Raw genomic sequence first — 27,077 nt, forward strand, 5'->3', positions numbered from 1 at the left:
AAAAAAATATATTAACTAAGCTCCTAAAGAACAGACTCCACATGTTCATTGACTCAATCTGTTTGTAATTTTTTGCTACACCAATTGTCAGCACTGCAGACTTTTGGGAGGACTTCAGGCGGGTATCCACTAGACGATACGCTCCATGAGCGATATCGTCTAGTGTTGGCCCTGCAGTGACGGGCTCAATGTCGTTGACATTGAGCACATACTGAACGATATCGTTCAGAAATGTTACACTCCCTCATTCCCGTACTTGCAGAACCTGAATAACGTCAGGTTGCCCTGCAAGTACGGGTGATGAAAGATGTCGTCAACGACCAGCGGGAGCGCGCATCGCTGGTCGTTGACTGCATACCCACTGGGCGATATTGCAAACTATGAACGATATGGATACAGAAACAGACAGATATACAAGTGTCACATATGAATCTAATCAGTGCAGTCTCGTGAATCGGTTTGTCACATCCGATTGCCAAGATGTATTTTCAGGTAAAAAGATGAAAAAAAAGACACTTGGAGTTGAACGGGACCCAGAGTGCCAAGAAGGGCTGTTTGGCATGACTGCAGAAATAGTGTATGAGGACACATCTGTAGATTTAGCTCACATATAGAGTATATCTGCGGTACTGGTTTACATTTTTGGAACAGAACTTTCAATTATTGTAATAGGAGTTATTGCTTTATAAGCAATTTTTGTACCTCATGATTTTACATAATTTCACACTGCAAATACTTACATTTATATAATTTTGTAACAACCTGTAATGGGTCACCCTACAGTATATTTAAGTGAGATTACCTTTCTACCTGCTGGATTGTTTAAACAGTCTATACTAGGTGGCCCTGAAAACATTAGAAAAAAAGGGCTCTTTAGTCTGTTTTTTATGTAATCATTTCACATGAAAAGTTCTTAATCATTTGTCAAATTTTATTTGAATTAACAGCAGTTTTCCTTTTAAAACATTGTTTCAGAAGGGATTTTATCAAAAGTACAGTTTGTCCAACAAATGGTAATAAGCCATACTGGAGAAGTATTCGTTTTCTTCTCAACACAATTATATGCCTTAAACATACTTCCAGAATATAAGCAGTTAACCGTCTGTAAGTCTTCTTTAACACAGGAATACCATTTATTTTGGAAGAGCAGAACTTATGCTGAATTAGAATATAGACATTGGTACTGGTAGGAGAGGCTGCTCTGTGATTCGCCATTACGTCTTGTAGAAAAGTGTCACATCTTGCCCTGAAGTATACAAGGACTCTGTTACTGTAAGAACAGCAGGGCACAGCTGGAGTCGTTCTATAAGCAGCTTCTTCTATAAGACGTTTATATAGCCCAACTCTCAGTAACTACACCCACAAGACATTACACCATGACAGTGGCAATGGCTGCTTTATCTGAAATAAAGCAGTCTCCATTCACAAAGTGAGTCAAGGTTTCAAAATCTGATTTGGGGTCTGAAGTGCATCTGCTTTGTAGCATTATTACTCATTCCAGTTTTTAGCATCCACTTGGACTTCATCTTCTGTACATACTGCATATCTCGCCCATGCTGGAGAGCGACACCTTTAGGGGAAGAAAGGAATTACAGAATTAGTAAGTGATTACACGCACACAGAAAAAAATAAGCTGAGTGGTATTGCTGCATAACACAATGTGTGGTTCTAATTCTATAGGCTTCATAGTATATTATACATATTTTCTTGCACCTTAATTTCAGGATACAAAAAATGGGATTATATGATAGAGGTGAATGGCCTTAGTTATAACTAGTTATAGCGCTGGAGTAAACAATATAACTGTTACTATGGATGTCAATATTGTGTGTCACCTTGAGGATGAATCACACAGACACTTTGGTCTTGTGTCATGACTGTACTGTACTGACTGCACAAGATAACAGGTGGAGAGAAACCAAAAACAGAAGCAAATATAATCATGGAGTCTTGGGGGGGGGGGGGCTGGAATTCAATTAGCTGCAGTCATTTACAGTGGGCTAATTGATCCCACGGGACTATTTACTTAGCCCCGAAGGCAGCAGTTAATGCTGGATTTTTTCGGTTCTAAAGAAAATCCCACGATAAATAGCCTGTCAATGGGTGCCGCAACTACGTTAACACGCAGAATCCAGAATAAGTTCCCGGACCTAAGTGTTAACGGTCATTACCAGGGTAATTTAACAGGCGAGAAAATACCTATATTTCTTTTCCATCACACGGAGTTAGAAGTTGACTTCAGTCAGTTGCCATCTTTTGATGTGTGCACTTACCAGTCCCTCCAGTCCATCCTAGAGCCTTGTACTGCTGTAAGACTCGGCCCACTGCTTTCTGGTTCTTGGATACTACCACAGCTCTTGACAAACCAAATCTTTGTTTGTAGTATTTCATCAGTGAGCGATGGCCAACTCTAGCACCTGTAACACACAAAGTTCCCTTAATTTAAAAAATAAATAACCTTTAAAAAGTATGATTTTGCCTTCTGCCATAAAGCTAAAATCTGTCCATAATGACAGGAGTCTGATTTAGTTGTATTATTATGACCCTAGCAATAGCTTCTGTAGATATTTCAGTGATTTATCGTTACAGTTTTCTGGCTTTGTATATTTTCAAAATGCAACCTATGGTAATGATTGTGGCAATGGAATACAACTCCCGTCAGCCATTTTATTCATGCATCCAATATTAGCACAAAACTCTGCTTGTCTCTTCCCTCAGACATGGGACCGAGATGCATACAGCTAGTGCTTTATGCTGCTCAGAGCAAAGGTAACACAAAATGGAGGCTGAAATGGCAAATGGTGAGTCAGATAGCTAAAGCTGCATGCAAATGTCTGTTACCCAGAGCAAGCAAACAGATTACTACTGAAACATGTAATATAATAAGGGCAGTCCTTCCACTCTCTAACGTGAATAAAGACGTGCTCCTGAGGTGATGGTAGGTTGTACTTTAGTGCAACGTATTTATTGCTTCCACCATGTATATTTATGGAGTATCCTCTATAACACAAATTTATATGTGGTTTTGTAGGCATTGTTGCCTGCTGCTACTTTTGATGAGAGAGAGAGAGGGAGAGAGAGAGAGGGAGAGGGAGGGAGAGAGAGAGAGGGAGAGAGAGAGAGGGAGAGAGAGGGAGGGAGAGAGAGAGAGAGAGAGAGAGAGAGAGAGAGAGAGAGAGAGAGAGAGAGAGAGAGAGGGAGGGAGGGAGAGAGAGAGAGAGAGAGAGAGAGGGAGGGAGGGAGAGAGAGAGGGAGAGAGAGAGAGGGAGAGAGAGAGGGAGAGAGAGAGGGAGAGAGAGGGGGAGGGAGAGAGGGGGAGGGAGAGAGGGGGAGGGAGAGAGGGGGAGGGAGAGAGGGGGAGGGAGAGAGGGGGAGGGAGAGAGGGGGAGGGAGAGAGGGGGAGGGAGAGAGGGGGAGGGAGAGAGGGGGAGGGAGAGAGGGGGAGGGAGAGAGGGGGAGGGAGAGAGGGGGAGGGAGAGAGGGGGAGGGAGGGAGGGGGAGGGAGAGAGGGAGGGAGGGAGAGAGAGAGAGGGAGAGAGAAGAAGGAGAGAAAAAAAGCAGTGAGTAAATGACAAGATGGGGGAAAAAGCGAGAGAGGGGGAGGGGGGCAGGGAGAGAGAGAGGGGTGAGAGAGGGAGAAAACCATCTATATGTGGCATGATAGTTCCAGCAGGCAACAATTCCACAAAAGTCATCGTAATTCTATAGAATTTTACTCAACTAATTATTAGATTTGGGAATTGCATCTCGCCAAGTCCAGCAAAGATCTGGATACACAGCAATATCCTAGCGAAAAATATCAACCTATCACCATTAATTTGGCCATATTACTTCTTTCACACATGATCAAAGCCATTTGCTTATGCCCATAAAATATGAAAAGTCTGGCTCTTATGTTTTCTGCCTCGGAACTTCAGATCCCACAGTACAGCCACAAAGAAAATACTTATGTACAGTGTGCTGTAACACTCTAGTTCAGCGGCAATCAACATGCCTCAATATCAAAACTATTAAGGGCATGCTGGGATATGTAGTTAAACAACAGCTGGAGGGCCGCATGTTAAATACCCATGCTGTAGTGAATAGAGAAAATAGAAGAACCTTAAAGATCACAGGTGTCAGATGCAGGACAGTGCGTAATTGTGAGGAGTAACGAGAACCCATACATCTGATCACATAAATGTACAGTAATGACTGCATAGGAGGATTTCTTTAATCTAATACAAATCAATATTCTCATATATTCTACAGGAAGGATGAGACTGTGCTGTAAAGACAGACAGCGCAACCTTTTATTTATGATCAGGTTGTAAAACCGGAAACACAAAAGGTCAGCTATAAAGAATAATAATATAACATAATATATACACACACGTTTTATATTCAGGATATAAAACACTGAATATGAATTGTTGATACATGTGTTATATTTTGTGTGGTGATTGATCATCATATTCTAATCATTTTCCCAACCAGGAGGCTTTATTCAAACCTGAAATCAATAGCTAATGGTACATCTCTGCTAATATGAACCCTGTATTATTTCCTCTATTTCATTTTAAATCAATAAATGAAGCTTTAACAAAACTGCCTCATCAGCATGTTCCCTTTTCAGGCTCAACAGTGACCACAGCACCAATAAAAGGGACAGTAAAATACAGGATCTCATTATTATGGAATATAAATGTACATTTCTACAGTTACATTTGTCCAACACATGAAAGAGCAGGAAGTTTCTTTCCTGCAGTTAAATCCTTTTTCTTGCTACAATGATAAATAAGCTGTGAGATTTTAACATAGGAGTCAAAGTTATTTATATGAAAGATGACTTGTGCATAACCCCAGTATCAGCTACCTGATGGCAGGACCAACTCCATTGTCTCCTCATCATACTCCAAATTCTTCTCATCTGGCAGATCCTTGTCAGTCATTTCTACGTCTTCCCCGTCTTTGGGATTTGGATAACTGGACCTGTGTCACAAGAACAGACATAACATTCCTCTTAAGATGTTACACATGTTAATATAGGGGGAGAAAAATGTGTGCACTGAAAAACTACACAGGAGAACTAGAGCATGATATTCCAGTAAGGTACAGATATAATCAGATGTACCAGAGCCACACTGAGCAACTGATAAAATACAGCAATGAGCTGAATGTGGACAGCAGTTCCATTCACTGAGGGCTGTTACCACTACATGACAATACAGCATTCATCGTTTATATTTCTAGTAATCTGCTATGCAAGATCCCATTTATGACATTCAAGCGGCTCTTTAATAATTCCTACAACAGAGTCTACACTATAACAAACGTTTCCTGCTTTCAAAATGTACCATTACTAATTAATGCAAGGAAACTAGATACAATATACCCCCATCCACAGTAGAAGCATCTCCCTTTAAATATAAAGAAGAGGACTTCTGTATATTGCCTAAATTCCCTTGATTAATAAACATCTTTAATTGAATATAAATTTATTGTTAAAAGTCAAACGGTCCACTACTAAAATAAAGCTGTTATCTAGGACTAAATGGGATAGGTGAAACAATTCCTTCTTTCTTCATTATTTATTTATACCTAAAGTCATAGAAGTCCGCAAACTCCAGAGCAGCATCTCCGTCAGTGAACAGCTTGCAGTGACTCTTGTCATTCATGTGAGCCTGAACCGATTCTGTAGTGTAAAATGATTTTCCCCTTTCATTACACCATAGGCATATCTTCCCAACACCGACCTTCTCGCCTGTAAATAGCAAGTGAAAAAAAACATGTTAGTAAAATCTGCCACTAACCTAAAGATACAGTACCAAGCAACAACTCATAGAACATGCAATTACAGACTATTTACATAGCAACTGCGTAACAAAAAGTCACTAACCACAAACAATAAATACATGTCATTACAATACAAAAAGGCATCTTGCCACATGTACAAATATGTATACCAGAGGCAAATTTAAAGAACTGAACCCAACATTGGGCATTAGAGCTAAATATAGTAGATACAATAAGTGGTATTTTTATAGCTAACTCAATCTTTCCAGCATTCAACAGTATATATTCAATGGCTCTGCTTTGGAACAGTGCAGAAACTGATTTACAAATAGCAAAATCGTTGGACCAACTAGATTTTGCTATTTGAGCTTTTTGCCCTATACCAGCTCTATATAGCCACTCTCAGAGAACTGTGGAATGCAGTTATTTCTGTTATAAGTGGGAGAGACGTGTTAACACAGAACTCTACAAACAACCTCAACTATAGATATAAGAAAACAGACTTATTCTATTTGTTGTGAATTGTATCATTGCCTATGTAGGCTATATTTTCAAAAGCTTTAATAAAATGTTCAAGGTAAAAAAAAAAAACAGACTTATCATATCAGTCATTAATTTATTAGCTAGTACCTGATATCTACTAAGCATTATCCCAGTTTAATGTCTTATTGAAGTACACATATAAATTACTGGTTGAGTCCTGCCCTAAGCCAGGGCCTATGCAGTTGCCACAATACAGAACAAATTGAAATTTAGGTTTGTTATTCATATTGTGGTTGGGTATGTCCTACAACTGAACATTAGACATATCAATCGTATAATGCTACCAGCACCCAAATGTCTGACGTTATAACAAAAATAAGTATAAGAGCATCCTACAATGTAAATGTTACTGTATTTACACGGCATGTGTCATTGGGGCAGGAGCGATGTGAAGGATTACATTTTCTCTTTACAGTGTTAAGTAATATACATGTTATTTCTTGAACAAATACTACCTAAGTAGCAAATGAGACCCTGCAGATCCTGGAGATACTCTATGTCAGGAATGAAGAAGCCATGGACATTGGTCATATGAGCAATGCTCTTCACCAAAGAACGGGAGTGGTGAGGACAAAATAAGCAGTCAGTTATAGGAATAGCCCCAGTGGTGGAGTAGCTCTCTGGAACCGCAGCAGCTGCTGCAGAACTGCCTTCATCAGCATCCTCCATTTCCTCATCACTGTCTTCCTCTGAATCCAAGTCTTCCCAATCTGCAAAAATGCACAATATATGTAAGGAGAGTGCTACCAGTCAGCATGAAGACACTACATTTCTGCATTACCGCACTACTGACTCCTTTGCCACTAGACAAAAGTACAAAGATAAATCCTCTTTAAATAAGACATTTTGGGGCTACTTCTTGGTAGATCTGTAAAGGCCCCCATACATCAGACATTGATTGTGTATAAAAATCTTTCCGTTTTTCAATCGATGGTGGCAATTCTGCAATCAATTGAAAAAGGGAAAGATTTTTATACACAATAGACTGCAAATTGCACGATTGCTGCAATCATTCTCTGATGTATGGGGGCCTTTAGATAGCAGCATGATGTCATGGACTTACAGAGAGACATGAGGATCTGTAATGTTGAAAGACTTCTTGTATTCAGTTCTTGGAAGAGTCACCTGAGCAAGAGCGCAATCCAGTAACACAGCCTACCAATCAGTACAGAAAGGCCTAGGAACATGTGCAGGTCAGTACCATTGAATGGTGCCCACACGTACTGATCAACACTGTTCATGAACCATATGGATGAACACTAAACTAGCACTAAGGCAATCACATGACTGGCTGTAGCACAGTGACTGAATAGGAATTAAATTAGTAATTGTAAAAAATTTAAAATCAAGCAACCATGAGTAAATTTACATGCTTTACTGTATCAAAAGAAAAAGAGAGGAGGCTACACAAGCTATTGAGTGGTTGGGGACTGTAACTTTGCTTATTACTGAATTTGCGCTATACACGTATCATAAAAAGTTTCTTTTATCCTCTGCGTTTGCCTGAAATTTAGCACACTGTAAGCCAAAATCAAGCTTGAGACTGCACTGTGCTCCCTTCAATATTGTGCCAGTATTGGCAAAGCATTAGGGAGGCTGGTCTGGGATGGAAGATAGCACAGTCAAACTTGAATTAGGCAACATGTGGAATTGAGCAATTAACATACAGTGTACTAAATTAGAGGCCTTCTCCCTGGCAAAGAGTGTGCTACACAGGTATACATGGTAAAATAGCAATCCCCAAAAAGGAGATTGATAATTTTTTCTGCCTAAAGAGAACCAAACTGAATAAGACAAACAGCTACTAGGCTATATAAGGAACATACGTCACTGTTCTCCCCGAAAAATTCCTGAAAGTTGGACGGCACCACAAGGCAGTTGGGGGCGAAGGAAGGGGGGTGTGGAGACAGAATCCATCACAGAAGGCAAGTAGCAGCCCACCACTCATCTTCCCCACTGGCATCTCACTCACTGCACAGAGGGCTCAGGGAAGGTGAAGTGGAGTCTGAGAGTCTGCAATGCCTGCAGCCCAATTCAGGGCAGAGGGAGTAGAGATGAAGGGGCGGTTGAGATTTCCCCTCCGGCGGGGACAGTCCCACTCAGTGAGCACCTAGCCTGCCCATGGCGCCCCTCTGCAAACCGGGTCGGCTCTGTGCGGTGTAAGAATTGTTGGGTGGGGTGCCCATCAAAAAGGCCCTGGGGAGATATACTAAGCATAAAGTATCAACCAATCTGTCTCCAGGTTAGCTGGGTACACACTTGTCCAATCCTTAGGAAATCAGACTTCAGATCAGACTGTTTATACCAGGGATGGGGAACCTCCGGCCCGTGGGCCGTAATGTGGTCCGCAAGGCGATATCATCCGGGAGTGTGTGTGTGTCAGAGCTGTCATCGGGCTGGTTAGTGCAGGCCTCTCAGCGGTGGCAGGCAGCGCAGCAGGAGGGGGGTCATCGGGATGGTCATCGGGATGGTTAGTGCAGCGGCACGCAGGGCTCTCTCCCAATCAGCAGCGGTAGGCAGCGCAGCGGAGGGATTTGTCAGAGCTGTCATTGGGCTGGTGCAGGGGTGTGCAGGACTCTCATGCTATCAGTGCAGGCAGGCAGGGGCGGCGCACCAACGGGGGTGTACAGTCAGTGCGGTCATCAGGCTGGTTAGGACTGAGAGGACTCCAGGGCTGCCTCATCAATCTGCCTGTCAAATATCCATTTGGACTGCCCTTCCAGACAAAGAAGTACTGTAAGTGTGATGGGGGCCCATACCAGCTAACATCACACGCCTCACCAAAGAGAAGCAGTTCCAGCCATCGCATTAAGGGTTGATAACAATTTTAATCAAATATACCAGGCTAATTTTTAAGTTGATCATTTTCTATGGCCCCCGAATGATTTTCTAAAAATCTAAATGGCCCATGGCAGAAAAAAGGTTCCCCACCCCTGGTTTATACAATCCTACCGCAGACCTGGTGACAGATTCTACATCCAATCTATGCATACACACTTGTCCAATTTTTCAGCAGACCTCCAATCTGCATCTGCTGAAACAGTCTGCTGTAAGGATTGTATCACTGTATACACTCTTCCACTCTTTGGCAGACCGGCTGCCATTCAGTGGGATGAATTGGGAGATGAATTGGACACTTCTAAATTGGTCTGATGACTGGCGATCTGGTCTCCTGATATTTTAGCAGGTTTAAAAATCTTCTCTCAAGAGCAGAAGACCAAGATTGTATGAAACCAGAGGTCTTATGAGCGTACACACTCTACCAATGTCTGACAAACCAGTTGGTCTGAAGTTGGTTTGAATGAGAATTGGACAAGTGTGTACCCATTTCCCCTTGTATGAAGTCAATTATTAAATTAGCACATTTCTTAATACATTAGAATGCTCATTAACTTAACCGTTTCCATGAAAATGTTTAAATGGGATGTATCATAAAAAACAAAAGCAGTCATTCCTGATAAGAGGTATAAATACAGTAAGTTGTATATAATACACAGGCAAAAAATGCCATGGGGTGGAAAGACACATTACAATTCAACAATTGATTCCAAAAAGTACAACTGATTTAATTTATTATGATGAAACAAATCAGTAAAAAATGGCACACTTTAGCACACAAATTTCTTAGGGGAAAATTCAATTGTTTGCACTGGTGGCTGTCAGTGATGAGAGCCCGATAGAGCAATTCAATTGTTGCTCTGTTCGGGTGCAAGAGCCACCGATGCTGGTATTTCGTGCGAAAAGTCCGTAGTTTGGGCACACTAACCAGGACTTAAGACGAATTTAGCTGCTTTACGTTGCTAAACCCGGTCTATTTGGGAGCAACATGCACGATAAGACATAGGAAGTGTTCGCAAATACGCGCTATAGCGCGTATTTTACTCGAATATGAGGACGGGGACTCACCTTTGCAAAATGGGTGGGTCCCCAGGGACGTGTCAAGCTGTGGCAAATCCCCAGGCTCCCGATCGAATGATTGATGTCTCCCTGGCCCGGCCATGGAAGACTATAAAAACAGAGATGGAGCCAGCCAGCCAGCCAAAAGTTCAGCCGCAGCGTTTTCTCTTGATGCTGCAGCTTACCCGGCAGCATGATGGGCCCCGGTGGGAGGACGTCCCCAGTGGCAGGATGGCCCTGGCAGCAGGACAGGACCCAGTGGCAGGACGTCCCCGGCACCTCGACAGGCTCCAGCGGGAGGACGTCCCCGGCAGCAGGACATCTCCGGCACCTCGACAGGCCCCAGCGGGAGGACATCCTTTGCACCCAGCAACAGGACAGGCCCTGGCACCCGGATGTCCCCTTCACCTGGCGGGAGGTAGGCCCCGGCAGCAGGACAGGTACATACACAACAGGTGCTGTGGCTGGTTGGGGGGCAGAGGATAACTACCTGCGGCTAGTGGCTCTGCAGTGCTGATGCTCAGTGAAGAGCCTCTAATATATAACAGAAGTGATCGCAAATAACATGGGTGGGGGAGGGTAGCTGCTACTTCTACTTTAAGCTTCTCTATAATATACCCTACCTCCTTCCCAGCCCCAGCACTGCCTGCCCTTAAAATCCTCCTTGCCCCCCAGTACTGCCCCAGTTGCTATTTACCTTTGCCCCCTCTACTTCAGCTTCTCCCTTACCCCCAAGCTCTACCGCAACTGCTGCCTGCCCTTACCCCCCAAAATATGTAATGAGACCAAGAAACAGTGGAGTAGGACCCCAATTTTTTAAAGCGAGGGGTCCCCGGGAATCACATTTTTTTTCGTTCTGCGTGATCACTGCACAAAAACAACTGAATATCGCACCTCAATCTCCCTTTACACGGGAGATAGGGCACAATAAAACAATTGAATAGCCCCCTTAGGAAACAATCAGAAGTCACTGTAATGTACATTGCACTGTAGAATATGTGGCTGGCGACTAAATAGGAGGTCACCTCACGTATGCAAGACTTTGTTCACGTGAAGAGTAACAGCAGTTTTTGTAATGTGTACAGAAACAAAAGTACCCGGTACATTATGATGGGAAGTAAGCACCACAGATGCCCACTGTATTGCCTTCCAGTCTTCTCAAAAACAGACAAACTACTACAAAACACATTTTAGGATTCCTACGTGATAAGTTATTATTGATTTGTTGAGACCTTTACAACTAAACCAAAAAAGGAAAGCGCACTGACCAATGGGACTACTTTATAGTCACCACATAAGCCGTTTTAAAATGTTTATAGTGTATGGGAAATATTTTTATTACAATTAAGTATTTTTTTACACATATCACACCATGGATCTGTGTTTGCCTTGGCAAATCTCTCCTGGTGTAAGGCATCATGCTTTGGAAATGGGAGGAACCAAAAGATAAAACAGATAAGCCCAATACCTAATCACTTTTGGTACACCGTTATATTCGCTGTTTATTGACAAGTACAGCGCTAGATGGAGCCTGTTTTCCCACAAATACTACACACACACACACACATATATATATATATATATACACATATGTCTTCTGTGGAACTACAGTGACTAATCTGAGAGGTGGTCGTGCAGTGGTTAAATGACAGAAGTCCCTGAGTAAGGCTTGTGCATACAGGCATTTTATGTCTGCCCTCTCTGTTCCATTATTGATAAGAGAACAGAGGATATAGATACTGACACAGAGATCACTGATCTCTATGAAGATATGCAAGTACTGGGCACACAGGGCACATTAAAGGAGGCGGATGAAACAAGTACTGCTCTGTCATCTTCTGTAGAACTCCCAAGTACACTGGCATCTTTCCATGGAGAGCAATGAGCTATGTGCACCTCTGTCACCCCACCACAACCCTGACCGCTTCACAGTTTAGACACTGATGTCTATGGTCTGGAAAACTTTCGTAGATGGTTCAAACTACATCTATATATCTTAGAGTCTAGTGAACCCAGCGCTAGACCTTCGTGTGTATTATGGGTTGTGAATACCTAATTACAAGGATGGAAAAGCACTAAACCAAATAATTTAGTGGGCCAAATTATTTCACCTTAAACACTGTAAATGTGATTCTGACAGCAATGATTAAATGAAAGAAGGCACTGTAGCCTGGCGTCTAAAATAAGGTTTTTATTTATTGGTTAAAAAATATACCAGGATTCCCTAAGACCAGTCCCTGGACCTCTGCGCTAACAGCACTGTGTGAATGCGGGTGACATCCTGGATGCGGAGACTGCATAAGGACCGACAGTCACGAGAAAACTGCCAGTGAGGAGACAGCACATACCCCGGTGCATGACAAGTGAGAGCCCGACCGGCGAGGACGTGGCAAGTACCGGCGGGTTACATCTCCCCGCTGGAGCGGCTACGGTCACATGCCTCCACACAGCGCTGTTAGTGCAGAGGTCCGGGGACTGTACTCACACAGAGTACCCTTTTCCATCCTTGTAATTATCCACAACCCATTATACACACAAAGGTCTAGCGTGGGGTTCACTAGATTCTATGATATATATTCTTACTAAGGTTGGTTACCTGCCATACCCGAAGTTGCTACCGCCACAGGCGTAACAGGTCTGAAGCGCGAAGGCACAAAAATACCCCATTCACAGAATACATCTATATAACATTTATAATAAACAAAACCAGAACTAGGTAGAATAATGCATCTGTAGTGTCTTATTCACATACATGTGTAGTTTAATATTTCTGTACACTTTACGTACAGTGTTGTTAACCTTTAAGTGCACTAAGAAAAGATATTCTATTTGTCCCAGACAAGAAAATTACATTAAAAGCTCAACAGCATTGTATGTAGCCTACTGCATAAACCTGAGAGTTTGATGAGATTTTCGTGTACAATATACTATTTATCACAATGCTGATTATATGGCATACTCTATTAAAGGAGTCAATAACAATTGGTATATAACATTTAATTGTCAGATTATCAAGTAAACCATCCGTGTGACAAGTCCTTTCCACTTTACAGAAATCTCCCGCCCCCCCCCCCCCCCAAAAATAGCATTAAAAAAAAAAAAAAAAAACAATTCTCAATTGCCGACACCTTGAAACATTCGTTGTTAAAATTACACTTTGCAACCAAAAGAAAAATCCTCCTGCAGAGCGGATTAGTTGAGACCACTTCTTAGAGGTTTAGGCATATATAATGAGGTTTGTTTTGTACCTTTAAATGTCTAAATATGTGTATATTTATACACTAATGGTACAAATAAAGATCTTCGAAGTAAAAAAAGTTACATCCTTCAGACTGTAATGGAGCACTGTGCCAATAGCATGTCATGTGGCTATGGGAGGGTGAGTTGGAGGGGCAGTTGTCTGAACTATAGCAAGGAGAATTGCAGAATGATGTAGATACATCAAAAATAGGTACTTGCATTTAATAAAAAAATGCCTTTAAAAGGCATAAACAGCATAGATATTAAAATGGGGTTGCTTAGAGAGCTTCACCAAATCATTTGTCTGTGGGGTATTAATGTCTATCGTTATATGTATAACGACAATCGTGTGTATACAAAAGGTGTCTATGTGTGTGAGTTACGACAGAGTCTCATATAATTTATACTCTTTATTCTATAAATGAGGCAGAGTGTATTAGTGCAGCTCCCCCATCTCAGTAACTAATACCCCAGAGCGCAGGACCCAACAAAACCTATTCTCCCAATAAACAGCATATAGAGAATATTATTTCTGAAGAGTGGGTATAGTCTTTACTAGTGTTCAAATACGATTGTTGGTTTGTGCTGATGTTAATGATCATCTCTAAACTTCCTACTTTATTCAGCATTTCTAAGCAGTTGCTATGCAGTATATGTAGGTAATCAAACCATAATAATAAGCAGCAGTAACTACGGTACTAATGACAGCACATAAAAGTGCGTTAGATCACTGGACAAGGAACACATTGGCGAAAGGTTGTTGGATTTGTTACTAATGCTATACAACATTGCTATTTAGAAACTAGCATATTTTAGAAGGAGATGAAACTTTGGAGCAAGAAGCTGTGCTCAGCATTCTGATCACAGCACTGGGGCTCTGTGTCCATTCCAATCTAGGCCTTATAAGTTTTCACAAATGTATGTGTGCGTTTTTACATTGTAGAGAATTTAGACTGTCCAATTGGACAGTGACTGATGTGATTTATTAAATATCTACAGCACTGCATTATATAGTGTTGTTACTGTAAGAATAATCAATGACATTTTGTCAGAAAGGTAAGTGAAGCTGAAACACATAGTACGCTACACACTACCTAACATTACAGGTTCTGATCAACAAGGTGACACAAAAACAACATCACTTTGTGTATTACCTTCCTCCTCTTCCACAGAATCCGTTGTATCCTCTCGGGATGCCAGTTTCAGGGCTTGTTGCTCATACCACTGCAATCTGGGTGGCCTGTCAGGCCTTTCGTGTTTGCCAGAACATGAAGCCACATCACTTTCCTGACCAGTGTTGGGTTTCTTTTTGGGAGAGGAAGAGGGCTGTGCTTTGATAGCCTGCTGGATTGCAGCATTCATGGCATCCTTGTCTACACTCTCCACACTCAGACCTTTCTCTAGGTTCTTCTCATTCAGCATCTCCACTTTCTTTGTGACTGCTTCTGCTGCCTTCTTCTCCAAGTCCAAGTGCTTTTTGGACTTCAGGTGGTTTTCGTAGGCATTGAATGTGGAGAATCTCTTGCTGCAAGCTGTGCAGTATGTGGCCGTTGCCTTGCTCTCCTCCTTCACCACAGCTCTCTGGGCCAGCACACGCTCTTGGAAGTTCTCCGCTGTGACCGGAGGCATGTCAGCCACTTTCCTCTTCAGATTGTACCTGTGCCAGTCAGTCTTGTAGTGAGCTCTCTGGATATCTGGATCCGCGAAGGCCACTCGGCAGGAGATGCAGGTGTAAGAAGCCATCTTTCCACAAGCCTATCACTGTAGTTTCTGGAAAAATAAACCACAATTCAGATTATTGCCATGAGTATTGCTGTACTAGACAGGCATTCACAGACAGCCATACAGATCTAAAAACGGTAAAGGTTCTACTCTTGGGCAAGATACGTGTCTACACTATTCTGTCTAAAAAAACAAAACAAAGTCCCAGCGCCCCCTCCCCCACAGCGCTGAATGGGATCATTCGTCCATCGCCCAGATCAATTGAACAAGCAGATAGATATGAAGGAGCGACGGACGACCCCACGGGGCGCGCAACAGACGATATCATGCCCACACGTAACAATATAGCGGCGATATCGTTCCAATCCGTCGGATAGGCCGCTCTATCGCTCCGTGTGTGGGGCCCTTCAGACTGACCTCTGACACAAAGAATTAGCATTTATTTAGCCAGCATTAAAATACAATATCCCACTTTATTCCATTTTCCAGTGTGCATAGATATTGTAATATAAAAAGGAATATACAATCATTATGGATTAATATGTCATTTCTATATGTAACCATAAAGGAAGACTGTATTAACATTCCACACAGGAAGTCTTCTACACACTCAGTACATTGACCGTCTGCAGGTAAATAACAGAGGACGGCATGGTTATTACACCTGGAAAGTATTTTACTGTCTGGAAACCAGTATCTTTATTTATCAACTTCTCTCACAGTCTGAGTTTTCTGTCAGTATTATGTTTATTCCAAGACATTTTGCTACATTTTGTGTGTCACATAGGGCTCTATTTATTAAAACACCATAATAAATACCGTGATAAGTGTGCGGAGGGGATTCGCATGGACAGAGCTCCTGCAAGGGATTTTTAGTAAATCCCTGTGATATTGCCTGAATTAGCAATGCGAATTAAGTCGGTAATATCACACTACAATCTTCATTCAAAATTGCGAATTGTAGTAAATAGAGCCCATTATGAGAGAAACTGCAAAAAATGTCATCAACCATATGCACTCAGGTGATCCTTATAGGTGTTATCAATGATGTTTGTCATAAGTGTTACCGAGGAATTACCCCCAGCCCGCAGGCGGTAAGGTGCGGGGGAGGCCGCACTGGTGCACTACTACTACGGGGAAGCACATGGCACCATTCCCTGCTATTCTCAACACAGGCTGAGGAGACAGCAAAGCAGTCACATATCGCATGTCCGCAATTACATGATCCCCACTCACCGTCACCACTGTCACGTTTTCCAGGCTCCGCTTCCTGTCTCCGGCCACACGCCTACCTGATAGAGTCGTTCCGGAGGAGACGTGACGTTAAGACCATTGATGCACGATCCGCCATCTTGGCTTTGGGCAGTTGATATCCATAGACGAGTCTGATTGATCTCTTTTTGCCCCCTGCTGGTTGAGTGAGAGAATACCTCCTACAAGTCATTCTGCAGCAAAGAGACCTATCTGGTATCAATTTACTGTTTTGTTGGAAGGACCTTCTATGTCAACATATCTATTCTATTTTATGTAGCTTTTCTATAGCCTGTGCTGTAATTCCAAGTGTTTTATACAAAAAGATTTCATACATTTTAATAATTATTTTAAACAGTAAATATGAGCATACTCTGAGACTCCCTGAAATAGTAGCAATCTCCCTGATTACACCTTACCCCCATTATGAAGCTGTTATAATAATAAATAATAAATATTATAATTAATAATAATAATAAATAATAATAATAAATTAAATTGGGATCATTTGTATAATTTACCTGCATTGTATAAGGCACAGTGGGGGAGGTGTAAGAAGCACTGATGCGGTATCAGTGAACGTTATGTGCCTGATACCGCTTCTCCCCTATGTATGATCAGGGAGCTGCGGGGTAAATGACAAGATAGCAGTGCCGATCGGCAGGGCATGCATGAACTGTCAGATCGCCTGACCCTTCCCCCCGCTGTAGCTGTCGCTATTGACAGCTACAGCATGGCGATGCCCTATCCCCACAGTAGGGACAGCGCTGTCCCTGCTGTGGTGGCTGCTGGCTCCAGGGCTGCACATGGGATCTCGCGATAATTGCGAGATCCCGCACATGCTCAGTGGAGCCGTCCTGGACTGACACACAGCGCATCAGCACTAGGCTCAGACAGGAATCGCCGGAAGGGGGAGTTAACGCTCCCCTTCTCCGGCCGATGAGATGTTAATTCATCTCATCATTAGTGCTTCCTGCTTCGCCTCAGTAAAGAGGCGAAGCAGGAAGCGTTATAGTGGCACGTTAAGTGGCGCTATAATATATTTCCCCCAGTGATCCCTATGGCTACTTGCATTGTCTGAAAAATATCATTGTGTTATCATCAACAAGTAGATCTTACTAACTGCTTTGGTGCTCATTTACATTTGGATGTAAGTAAAGTTTATGACACGCCTCTCAGATGTAGCAGTACACAAACACTTTGCCGCACGCGCTCATAGTTGTTGCTTTCCCATTGTCCCTGAAAATGCTTTTTTAAAAGTAGGCAAGTATGAATAAGAGGAGCAAAAATAAGTTCAGTGCATTTGTATTCTAATGAAACACAATACACTGATCACTGATGCTTCATTTTCCACAACATTGGAAAGAGGTAACTGAGATATAAAAGGGCCTGTTCCTCTTCTATCCAATTCTATGGGCTCAATCCAATTGTCTGTGATGATCTCGCAGGTGCAAGTCATCGCTGCAACATGGCTCCGAGCAAAATTGTACAAATTCAGACTCGGAGCGTGCCGCGAGATGATGTGTAACTCGCAGCCTTCGCAGCCAATTGGATTGACTCCTATGCTTGTCAAGGAATAACTAATGCTTTAATGAGTACCTAGCATTAAAACACATCATAATCTGCATAGGTGTAAATTTGATGTGCTTAAACTAAACTGTAGAAAGTGAAACATAATCTACCCCCATTGTATGTGGCTGGATAGAATAATTATTCTAAGTTTAAATTTCAACGTGAGCTCGAAATCTTTCTTTCTGTTTCCAACGCTCTCTTTATTTGAAGACCTACACAAAAAACCACCTAAGCGCTTGAAAATCGATAAGAGGCAAACGTGTTCACCTGCTGCACTTTATAGAGGATAATTTGCACAAAAATCCTACACAATAAAAACTAAAATCCAAATATAAGTGAAACATATATCTCAACACACATAAAAAAACAAATATTAGTCAAATGATCTAAATATATACCGGTATATAATGGTAAAAAATATATCAGAGGATACTCAAGTATTCATACAAATAGATACCTATTATTTGCAGATTCAGTATAGCAAAGTGCCAATAGTGATACAATTTGCCTCATTCAGTAATTAGGTTTGAAAGTTGAAATACCCAGCTAGCAATTAGCCGGAGGAGATGTAAAGTTCCAATAATGTAAGTCCGTATCACATAAAGCAAGGAACCTATAATGTTATTAAAAGGATCTCAAATATCTAGAGACCAGCAAGCTGAATAAATATTTCCCTCTTTCCTTGTTGTCAGGTAGCCCGGTATTTGAGCTGTCCGTGGGCTAATCTGTACGACACAGAGCAAGGATCCGGGGTAACTGGTTGCTGGTACTCATGGTCACTGTCGCTCCTGGCCGGTCCCACAGCACGCTCGCATATTTCCAATTGCCGGCTAGTGGGTCCGAAGTGAACAGAGAACAGTTACAAAATGATCCTTCGTATCCAAGGAGTGAGCAGGCTCACACAGCATCACCTATTTGCCGCTAATACAGGGGCTGTGGGTGCAAGCCGTATTTAAGTTCGTCAGGAGTTGATGTAATAAAAATATTGAGCTCACAATAATATAATCAACAAAAGTCCAAAGGCACATAGCAACGCGTTTCATCCAGTTTTCTGGAGTTTTTCAAGCTGACAAGATTATAGCATTGAGAAGCAGGGGGCAGGGCCATGATGACTCGATTCAGCGTGAATAACGATTGGTAAGTGGCTGACGTCACAACTGGGCGGGCATCTACATGTAGGAAAATGTCCTTAAAAATGTTATTTTAGTGTTGATGAATAGGCCCCTATATGTGTAAGTGTGTATGTGTTAATGTGTATATATGTGTTAGCATACCTCCCAACTTTTAGGTCCCCCGAAGAGGGACAGTTTGCACGCCTTGGGCGCGCGCGACCAACAAGGGGTGGGGCTTCGTTGAAAGTGGGAGGAGCCTCGGGAAAACAGGGAGGAGCCTTGTGGATTCCCCCGTTTATGTCACTATGGAGCGTACCCGGCACTCTCCGAGTTGTTGGGCAGCCCCAGCCTCTTTGTATACTGGTGAACATGGCATCTGTTCTCCTCCTGCACACCCGCTGCTCTGCTATGCCCCCAACTCCCCCCCCACCACGGGATACTGCGACCCGCGGGTGGGACAGCGGGACTATCCCAGAAAAACGGGACTGTCCTGCTGGATGCGGGACAGTTGGGAGGTATTTGTTTGTATGTATGTTTTAATGTGTTGGTGTGTGTATACTGTTTATGCGTGAATGTATGTTATATATGTACAGTATATGGCTCAGTGTAGGGCTTTCAGGGGGGGTAGACTCTGTGTAGCTTGGAGGGGGCCCCCACAATTTAGTTGCCCTGGGGCCCCCACAAGCCTTAATCCAGCCCTGCCGATAGATAGAAAAAAAAGCATACACATTGGCCCTGATAGGAGAAATACAGTTTGGTCCCCACAGAAAAAATAAAACACTATGGTCCCTGACAGGAAAACAAAACAAACACATTGGCCCTAAAAGGAAAAAAATTAAGCACACGGATTTGAATTCATTGCACTTCAGCCCTGCAGCCCGAGTCAGCATCATCACCTGCCCTGCTGTGTCACTACATCATTGTGGTGTGGGCGGCATGCAGCTATGCGACCTATGATGTTATGCAGCCACGTTACCATCACTAGGTCACGTCCGGTCCAGGATGCATCTGGGCCACCTGGACAACCCCAGAGCTGCCGGCTCAGATGGGTGGGCTGTCATATTAATTTGTGGGGCCCAGTATAAATTAAACAAGCAGAAGCACAAAAAAGGGGGGAGCGGGCAGATGCTCACAAAGGCTGGGTGGGTAGAGGCATATATGGGGAGGGTGGGCAGCAGAGGCGTATCTATAATGGGTGCAGGGTGTGCGGGGCCCACACTGCACACCCTGCACCCATAGTATTACTTAACTCTCCGGAGTCCCACGTCGGTGCGGGGATCCAGCGCTGTAAAAACGACTGGAAAATGGCCACCGCGGCCATTTTCCCGTTGTTTGCGCATTTGCAGTACAGGAAAAATGGCCGCCGTGGCCATTTCCCCGGTGACCAGCGCATACTCTATAGACTCTGGGCGCACTCTAGTGCCCAGAATCTATAACTCCGGCGCTGGCCGCGCTCAGCTCACTGCGCTGCCGGCCACCTGACAGAGAGGAGGGGGCCCATGTCAGAGACTGCACACGGGCCCCCTCCTCTCTAGAAACGCCCCTGGTGGGCAGAGTAGCATATAGGCAGGCAGAGGCAGTTGAAACATGGAGGGTAGGCAGAGACACACATGGGGAGGCAGGCAAACACACATATGGGGGTAGGGGCTGAGGCACACTTGGAGGGTGGGCAGAAGCACACATGGGGGAGCAGGCAAAAACAGATAGGGGGACTTCTGGTGGGCGGGGCATCTAGCGTGGCCGTATTTTACATGGGCTCCGGACATGGACAATCAAACTAGTGCTGTATCAGGGTTTTTCCTTTGAGAAGTACCTGCTACTGCTGGTTATAGCAATACTGAGGCTCCCGTCGACGGTCCTGGAACACAGGTCGGATGTGGACAGTCTCGAATGGGGTTTCCACTCTTGGCCCTGGAAAATAACAAGGTGCTGAGGTGGGGTGACCTCCACTGGGATCAGTGGATGATCATCATTGGCACTTTAGGCCTCAGACTGGTGTACCCCGAATGAAAATGCCCGAAAGGGGAAAAGGCAAATGGGTAACACACGACACAAACAGCACACAAAACACAGTTTACGCTCACCGAAAATAATCTTGTCCCTTTGCTGGACGAGTCCTGATCTCAGCACCTGTAGACAAACACAATGGCAAGAGCCCAGCACAGGACCCGATACAATAACAGATGCCTTACCACTGCCTCCCTTTGATGGGGGCCGGACTGTGCGAGATACAGCAACTTACCAACAGCCTACCTTTAATGGGAGCCTGACTGCGGGGGAGAACATCCTGGTCCCAGCCCGGTCTACCTTTGATGGGGTCCTGACCGCCTGACCAAATTCCACGATGCTTCGAGGGCCTTCTGCCCTTACGTACCTTTGGCCTAGCCTGACTTGCCCTCGTCCAAGGCCTAGCTACAAAGATAACGGCCTAACGCCAATAGCAACAACTCCTTCAGCCTAGCCTGACTTGCCCTTGTCCAAGGACTAGCACCGAGCTACAAAGATCACCGCCTAACACCGACAGCAACAACTCGAATTACAGTGACCACGGCCTAGTGCCGAATTACAGTGACCACGGCCTAGAGCCGAATTACAGTGACCGCGGCCTAGTGCCGAATTACAGTGACCGCGGCCTAGTGCCGAATTACAGTGACCACGGCCTAGTGCCGAATTATAGTGACCACGGCATAGTGCCGAATTACAGTGACCACAGCCTAGTGCCGAATTACCTGAAGGTCTAGGGAGGGATGCAGGGACTTACCAGTCCTGGGGCCTTCGGCTGAGCCGAGCCTGGCCTAGCCAGAACCTCCGTGTGGTCTTCACCTGGGCAGCAGTGGCCGGGGCTAGCTCTTCTGCATCGCACAGTGCTGACCCAGGACCTCCGCTTCTCCGTCCTCACTCCTGGTGGGCGCCGGTCTGCAGCTCTTCACCCGGCGGGCGGCAGCCTGTGTGAGCTTTTTTCAATGGCCGCCGCCCTGCGGAACTTCAGGTGTCTTCCTCAACCTTCTCGTTTCGGGAGCTCTTCCTTGCTCTGTCCCGTCCTTCAAACTTAATCTGCCCTCCTCGCGCCAGCTAATTCAAGCTGGCGTCAGGGGGCGGGGTGATGACGCGGCGAGCTGTGATTGGCTCGCCGCGGCCATCCCCTGCTGGCTGCCGATCTGTGAGCCCTGATTGGTTCACAGTTGGCGCTAAATTCAAAGGGGTGCGTGCCGATTGAATCCACGGGACGGTCCCGGCCCGCCGCCCAGCCTGCAGCTGGGCCCCGCCGCACCCTCGAACGGGGCTGGGATCCCTCCGGATCCCGCCCCACTCTGATTCCCGGGGCTCCCTCTGACCCAAGGCACCCCCACCCTCCAGGCGTGAAAGGTGAGGATGCCTAGTAGAAGGGTGAGTGACCACACTGGTACACTCAGCCCTGCTACACTCCTCCCTGCTTTTTCCTTTGTGGGGACAGTACTCACCTCCGCTTTCGGGTCGGGTCTCTTTGTCCGGGTACGGCTGGGCCTCCGTCGGGGTTGCCTCTTTGGACGTGGGGGCTCCGCTGGCTCTTGCCGGTGAAGGGTATCTTCCTCCTCGTCATCAGTCGCTTGGGCCTCCTCTGTCATCCACTGGGTCCCATTCCATGGACAATCTGGGAGCTCGTACTCGCGGTTGCCACAGCCTTCACACTGAAATGCTTCAGACTCCTGGTACCACTCTTTATCGCGGGGGCAGCTATGATGCTCATGCCTGTAGGCTCCACAGAGCATACACCAGGGTCGGCTCATCCCCGGATCCTTCTGACCGCAACTCCGTACCGCTCAGTGGGCCATGTGTGGGCTCCTACACAGGTACGTTTCTGGCTCTTTTGTCACCTTATCCTCGTGCCAGGGACATTCACTGGCGCGATGTCCCAGCCACTGACATGTCCTGCAGGGGGTCACGGCGGCTTCCTCGCGCCTCTCCTTCTAGCGCTCCTCCTCGCTACGCTGTATCGCCTGCTGCATTATCTTCTTGACGTCTTCTGCAGACACCGTGATCCAGTCACTCTTGTTTCCGTACATCTGGGTATGGTACTGTACTGGAGCTGTCCGAAGGGTTGCCCTCTCGACGTTGTTCCACATCGCGTCTGCCGTCCTCTGGATCCTGCTAGCTACACCAAATGTAAGAGGTGGGGGGAGGGGGTCTCCCAGGGTTGCCATGCTTCCTTGGCTACGGTGCCGGTGTACTCGGACACTTACCTCCTGACACCCAGCCTCTTACTTTCTGGGATCAGTGGATGGTCATCATTGGCACTTTAGGCCTCAGACTGGCTACACCTACATGCCAAGCACAAGGGTGTACCCCGAATGAAAATGCCCGAAAGGGGAAAAGGGAAATGGGTAACACACGACACAAACAGCACACAAAACACAGTTTACGCTCACCAAAAATAGGACCCGATACACAGGACCCGATACAATAACAGATGCCTTACCACTGCCTACCTTTGATGGGGGCCTGACTCTGGGAGATACAGCAACTCACCATCAGCCTTCCTTTAATGGGAACCTGACTGCGGAGGAGAACATCCTGGTCCCAGCCCGGTCTACTTTTGATGGGGTCCTGACCGCCTGACCAAATTCCACAATGCTTCGAGGGCCTTCTGCCCTTACGTACCTACAGCCTAGCCTGACTTGCCCTCGTCCAAGGCCGAGCTACAAAGATCACAGCCCAACGCCGACAGCAATAACTCCTGATGTGGGCCTGACCAAATTCCACGATGCTTCAAGGGCCTTCTGCCCTAGCGCTGAGCTACAAAGATCACGGCCTAATGCTGACAGCAACAACTCCTACGGCCTAGTGCCGAATTACAATGACCATGGCCTAGCGCCGAATTACAGTGCCCACAGCCTAGCGCCGAATTACAGTGCCCACAGCCTAGTGCCGAATTACAGTGACCAGGGCCTAGTGCCGAATTACAGTGACCACGGCCTAGCGCCGAATTACAGTGCCCACAGCCTAGCGCCGAATTACAGTGCCCACAGCCTAGTGCCGAATTACAGTGACCAGGGCCTAGTGCCGAATTACAGTGACCATGGCCTAGTGCCGAATTACAGTGACCACAGCCTAGCGCCAAATTATAGTGACCGCGGCCTAGTGCCGAATTACAGTGACCACGGCCTAGTGCCGAATTACAGTGACCGCGGCCTAGTGCCGAATTACCTGAAGGTCAAGTAAGGGATGCAGGGACTTACCAGTCCTGGGGCCTTCGGCTGAGCCGAGCCTGGCCCAGCCAGAACCTCCACGTGGTCTGATTCGTACACTGCTGGCCCAGGACCTCCGGTGCCTTCTCCGTCCTCACTCCTGGTGGGCGCCGGTCTGCAGCTCTTCACCCGGCGGGCGGCGGCCTGTGTGAGCTCTTTTTCAATGGCCGCCGCCCTGCAGGACTTCCGCCGTCTTCCTCGTCCTTCTCGCTTCAGGAGCTCTTCCTCACTATGTCCCGTCCGTCGAAATTCCTCTGCCCTCCTCGCGCCAGCTAATTCAAGCCGGCGCCAGGGGGTGGGGTGATGACGCGGCGAGTTGTGATTGGCTCGCCACGGCCATCCCCTGCTGCCTGCCGATCTGTGAGCCCTGATTGGGTCTCAGTCGGCGCCAAATTCAAAGGGGCGCGTGCTGATTGGCTGAGTCTGAATCCACCAGGATTCAGACTTGCCATCACACACGTGGAGCAGCGGCGGCAATCCACCACTACCTCCACGCCCGCTGCACCGGATGGGGGGCGGGATCATGACCGATTCTGGCCCGCCACCCAGCCTGCTGCTGGTCCCTGCCGCACCCTCGAACAGGGATGGGATCCCTCTGGATCCCGCACCACTCTGATGCCCGGGGCTTCCTCTGACCCAAGGCACCCCCACCCTCCAGGCGTGGAAGGTGAGGATGCATAGTAGCAGGGTGAGTGACCGCACTGGTACACTCAGCCCTGCTACAGCTGTTCCGGACTGTAGCTTCGCTCCTGGTCATCTGGCTGGCCCTGATTGTGAACTGGATATATATTTCATCCTCCTGTAACCTGTCTTTGGACCTGTGTTATCTGCCGGCTTCTGTGGATGATCGTTTCTAGTGGTAACTACAACTCCCTCTAGGACCTGTACTTTTTGAGGACAGAGCCTTATTATTCTTAATAAGAGCAAGCCTGCATGAACCCTGCTTAAGGCTTGTGACTTTCTTTAATTTTTTTTACTGTCATCAGTCTATTTTATTATTTTCCATATTGCCTGCTCTTCGTAATTGAAATACGGCTCATTGCCTTCTATTAGTTAAATGCTGCCATCTAGTGGCGGATATTGTAATTACACCTGTATCTTAACTTCCATACATTGCATCTTTTGTTCATTAACTAATTTGTGTAATTGTTTTGACATTGTGCCCACATTATTCTTGTGTTCGTTAATTTTATATTTCAGGAAAAGAGAATAGTCAGTACTAAGAATGCTCCCTGTTCACCCTTTTCCCTACATTGAGCTGGCGGAGGCCATCGCTCAGGTCATTCTGTCCGATATTGATAGGTAGGTGGAGAAAATAGAATTGAAAATAGATGCTGTCCTCACTAAGTGGAGTCCCCAGCTAATTGTGAAACCGCGATTGCTGTTGATTCCGGCAGTCAGGGGAACCAGACCGTTCTTCTTCAACAATTTTGTACAAAGCAAAATGGGCTCCCCCTATCTCTATATGCTACGGATGATATTGCCCAGTTTCCGCAACGTCAGAATACCTTTAACCTAATGAGCTCACAGAAATCCCCTGTAGGGTTATGGCTACCTCAATGTATTAATTAAGATTATTCCTTTGCCCTGGATTTTAGTAGCTGACAGGCAAGTTCCCCAATTTGACAATGTGGTTCACTTCTGTCCGTGTGGCCTGGGTGTTGATAATACTCCTTGGCCTGCAACAGTGAACTTTTTGGATTTCTGGAACAAGGGAAAATATTTCCAAGGCTCACTTTAAAAATACCTCTTTGACACTCCCCTCTAATAATGCACTGGTTTACCAAGATTTTTTTGATTTTGTTTCCCAACAATCTGACTTTCTTTGAGGTCTGTAACTTTCCTCCTCTGTTCCCTCATAAGTTTGTCCTACTTTCCCCACGTAAAATAGGAGTTTTTGATACTGGTTAACTTTCGTTTTGTATACACCACTGCGGTCAAATGTTATTTGTTCGGCCGTAGGTAACTGTTTAAGATTGCTTCCAGCCCCTGACCATTAGGCATATGGAGTGGTTTAGGTGTTATGATAGTTCCATTTCTACAATATACCAGTATATCTGCTGGTGCAGAATACTACATAATTTAGGTAGAACAATTAGTTACATTTTTCTGAGACATTCTACTTTATTCTGTAAAAGATTTTTTCTCACACTTTGCTAATCTACTACAAAGTTATTTCTGACACTCAGTTAAGTATCCCTTCACTTTTGTCTAGTTGCTCTCATATATTGTTTTATTTTTATATTTTTATTTTCAATAATCTATCTGGTTTATTATACCTTCTCCACTGTAATAATTTGTGTCCTTTCTTTTCTTCTATACCTATAGTATAGTATTTATGTTAATATTGTTTGCCCCTCTCTGGTATCAACTCCAGAGATGGTCACATTTGTTTGGATAGGATAATTAAGAAAAGTAGTTGAGGCATGGACATTTTGGTACTTTATTGTCAACACTGTGGCTCTAGTCATTAACTCCATTATGTTCTTTCTAGTTACTATGTGCTTCATGTGTTGCCTTTGTATCGTATGGATACATCCTTGTGTTCTCTATATGATATTGTATGCATAGCACTCACTTGTAATACCAATTTTGTACCCATGTTTACTCTTTGATATGTCTCTATTACACTTGTATTATTATGTCATGCTTCAATAAAAAAAACAAAAACAGATAGGGGTTGGGGCAGAGGCACACATGTGGGACGGGCAGAGGCACACATGGGAAGGAAGGTAGACAG

The 27,077-nt window shown here is 45.1% G+C and overlaps 1 protein-coding gene across 1 annotated transcript; it reads right to left on the bottom strand.

The window, feature by feature from the left end:
* Positions 1-929: 929 nt before the first annotated feature.
* On the bottom strand, positions 930-16,518 carry ZNF622 (zinc finger protein 622). The gene is made up of 7 exons (XM_088459623.1): positions 16,414-16,518; positions 14,610-15,225; positions 6,774-7,028; positions 5,581-5,743; positions 4,856-4,971; positions 2,274-2,417; positions 930-1,570 (listed from the first exon to the last, which is right to left on the bottom strand). Exons 2-7 carry the CDS (start codon positions 15,196-15,198, stop codon positions 1,443-1,445), a joined length of 1,395 nt encoding a protein of 464 aa, XP_088315749.1. The 5' UTR covers positions 15,199-15,225; positions 16,414-16,518; the 3' UTR covers positions 930-1,442.
* Between the last annotated feature and the right edge of the window lie 10,559 nt (positions 16,519-27,077).

The sequence above is a fragment of the Taudactylus pleione genome, unplaced genomic scaffold, assembly GCF_031769625.1.
Source record: "Taudactylus pleione unplaced genomic scaffold, aTauple2 ptg000917l, whole genome shotgun sequence".
Taxonomy (NCBI): domain Eukaryota; kingdom Metazoa; phylum Chordata; class Amphibia; order Anura; family Myobatrachidae; genus Taudactylus; species Taudactylus pleione.

Excerpts from the sequence above, each read along its gene's own strand:
- ZNF622 (XM_088459623.1), bottom strand. The coding sequence starts at position 15,198 with ATGGCTTCTTACACCTGCATCTCCTGCCGAGTGGCCTTCGCGGATCCA. Across the intron at positions 7,029-14,609 it reads TTCTGTGGAAGAGGAGGAAG|ATTGGGAAGACTTGGATTCA; the intron begins GTAATACACAAA and ends GCATTTTTGCAG. Across the intron at positions 4,972-5,580 it reads GCGGACTTCTATGACTTTAG|GTCCAGTTATCCAAATCCCA; the intron begins GTATAAATAAAT and ends CTTGTGACACAG.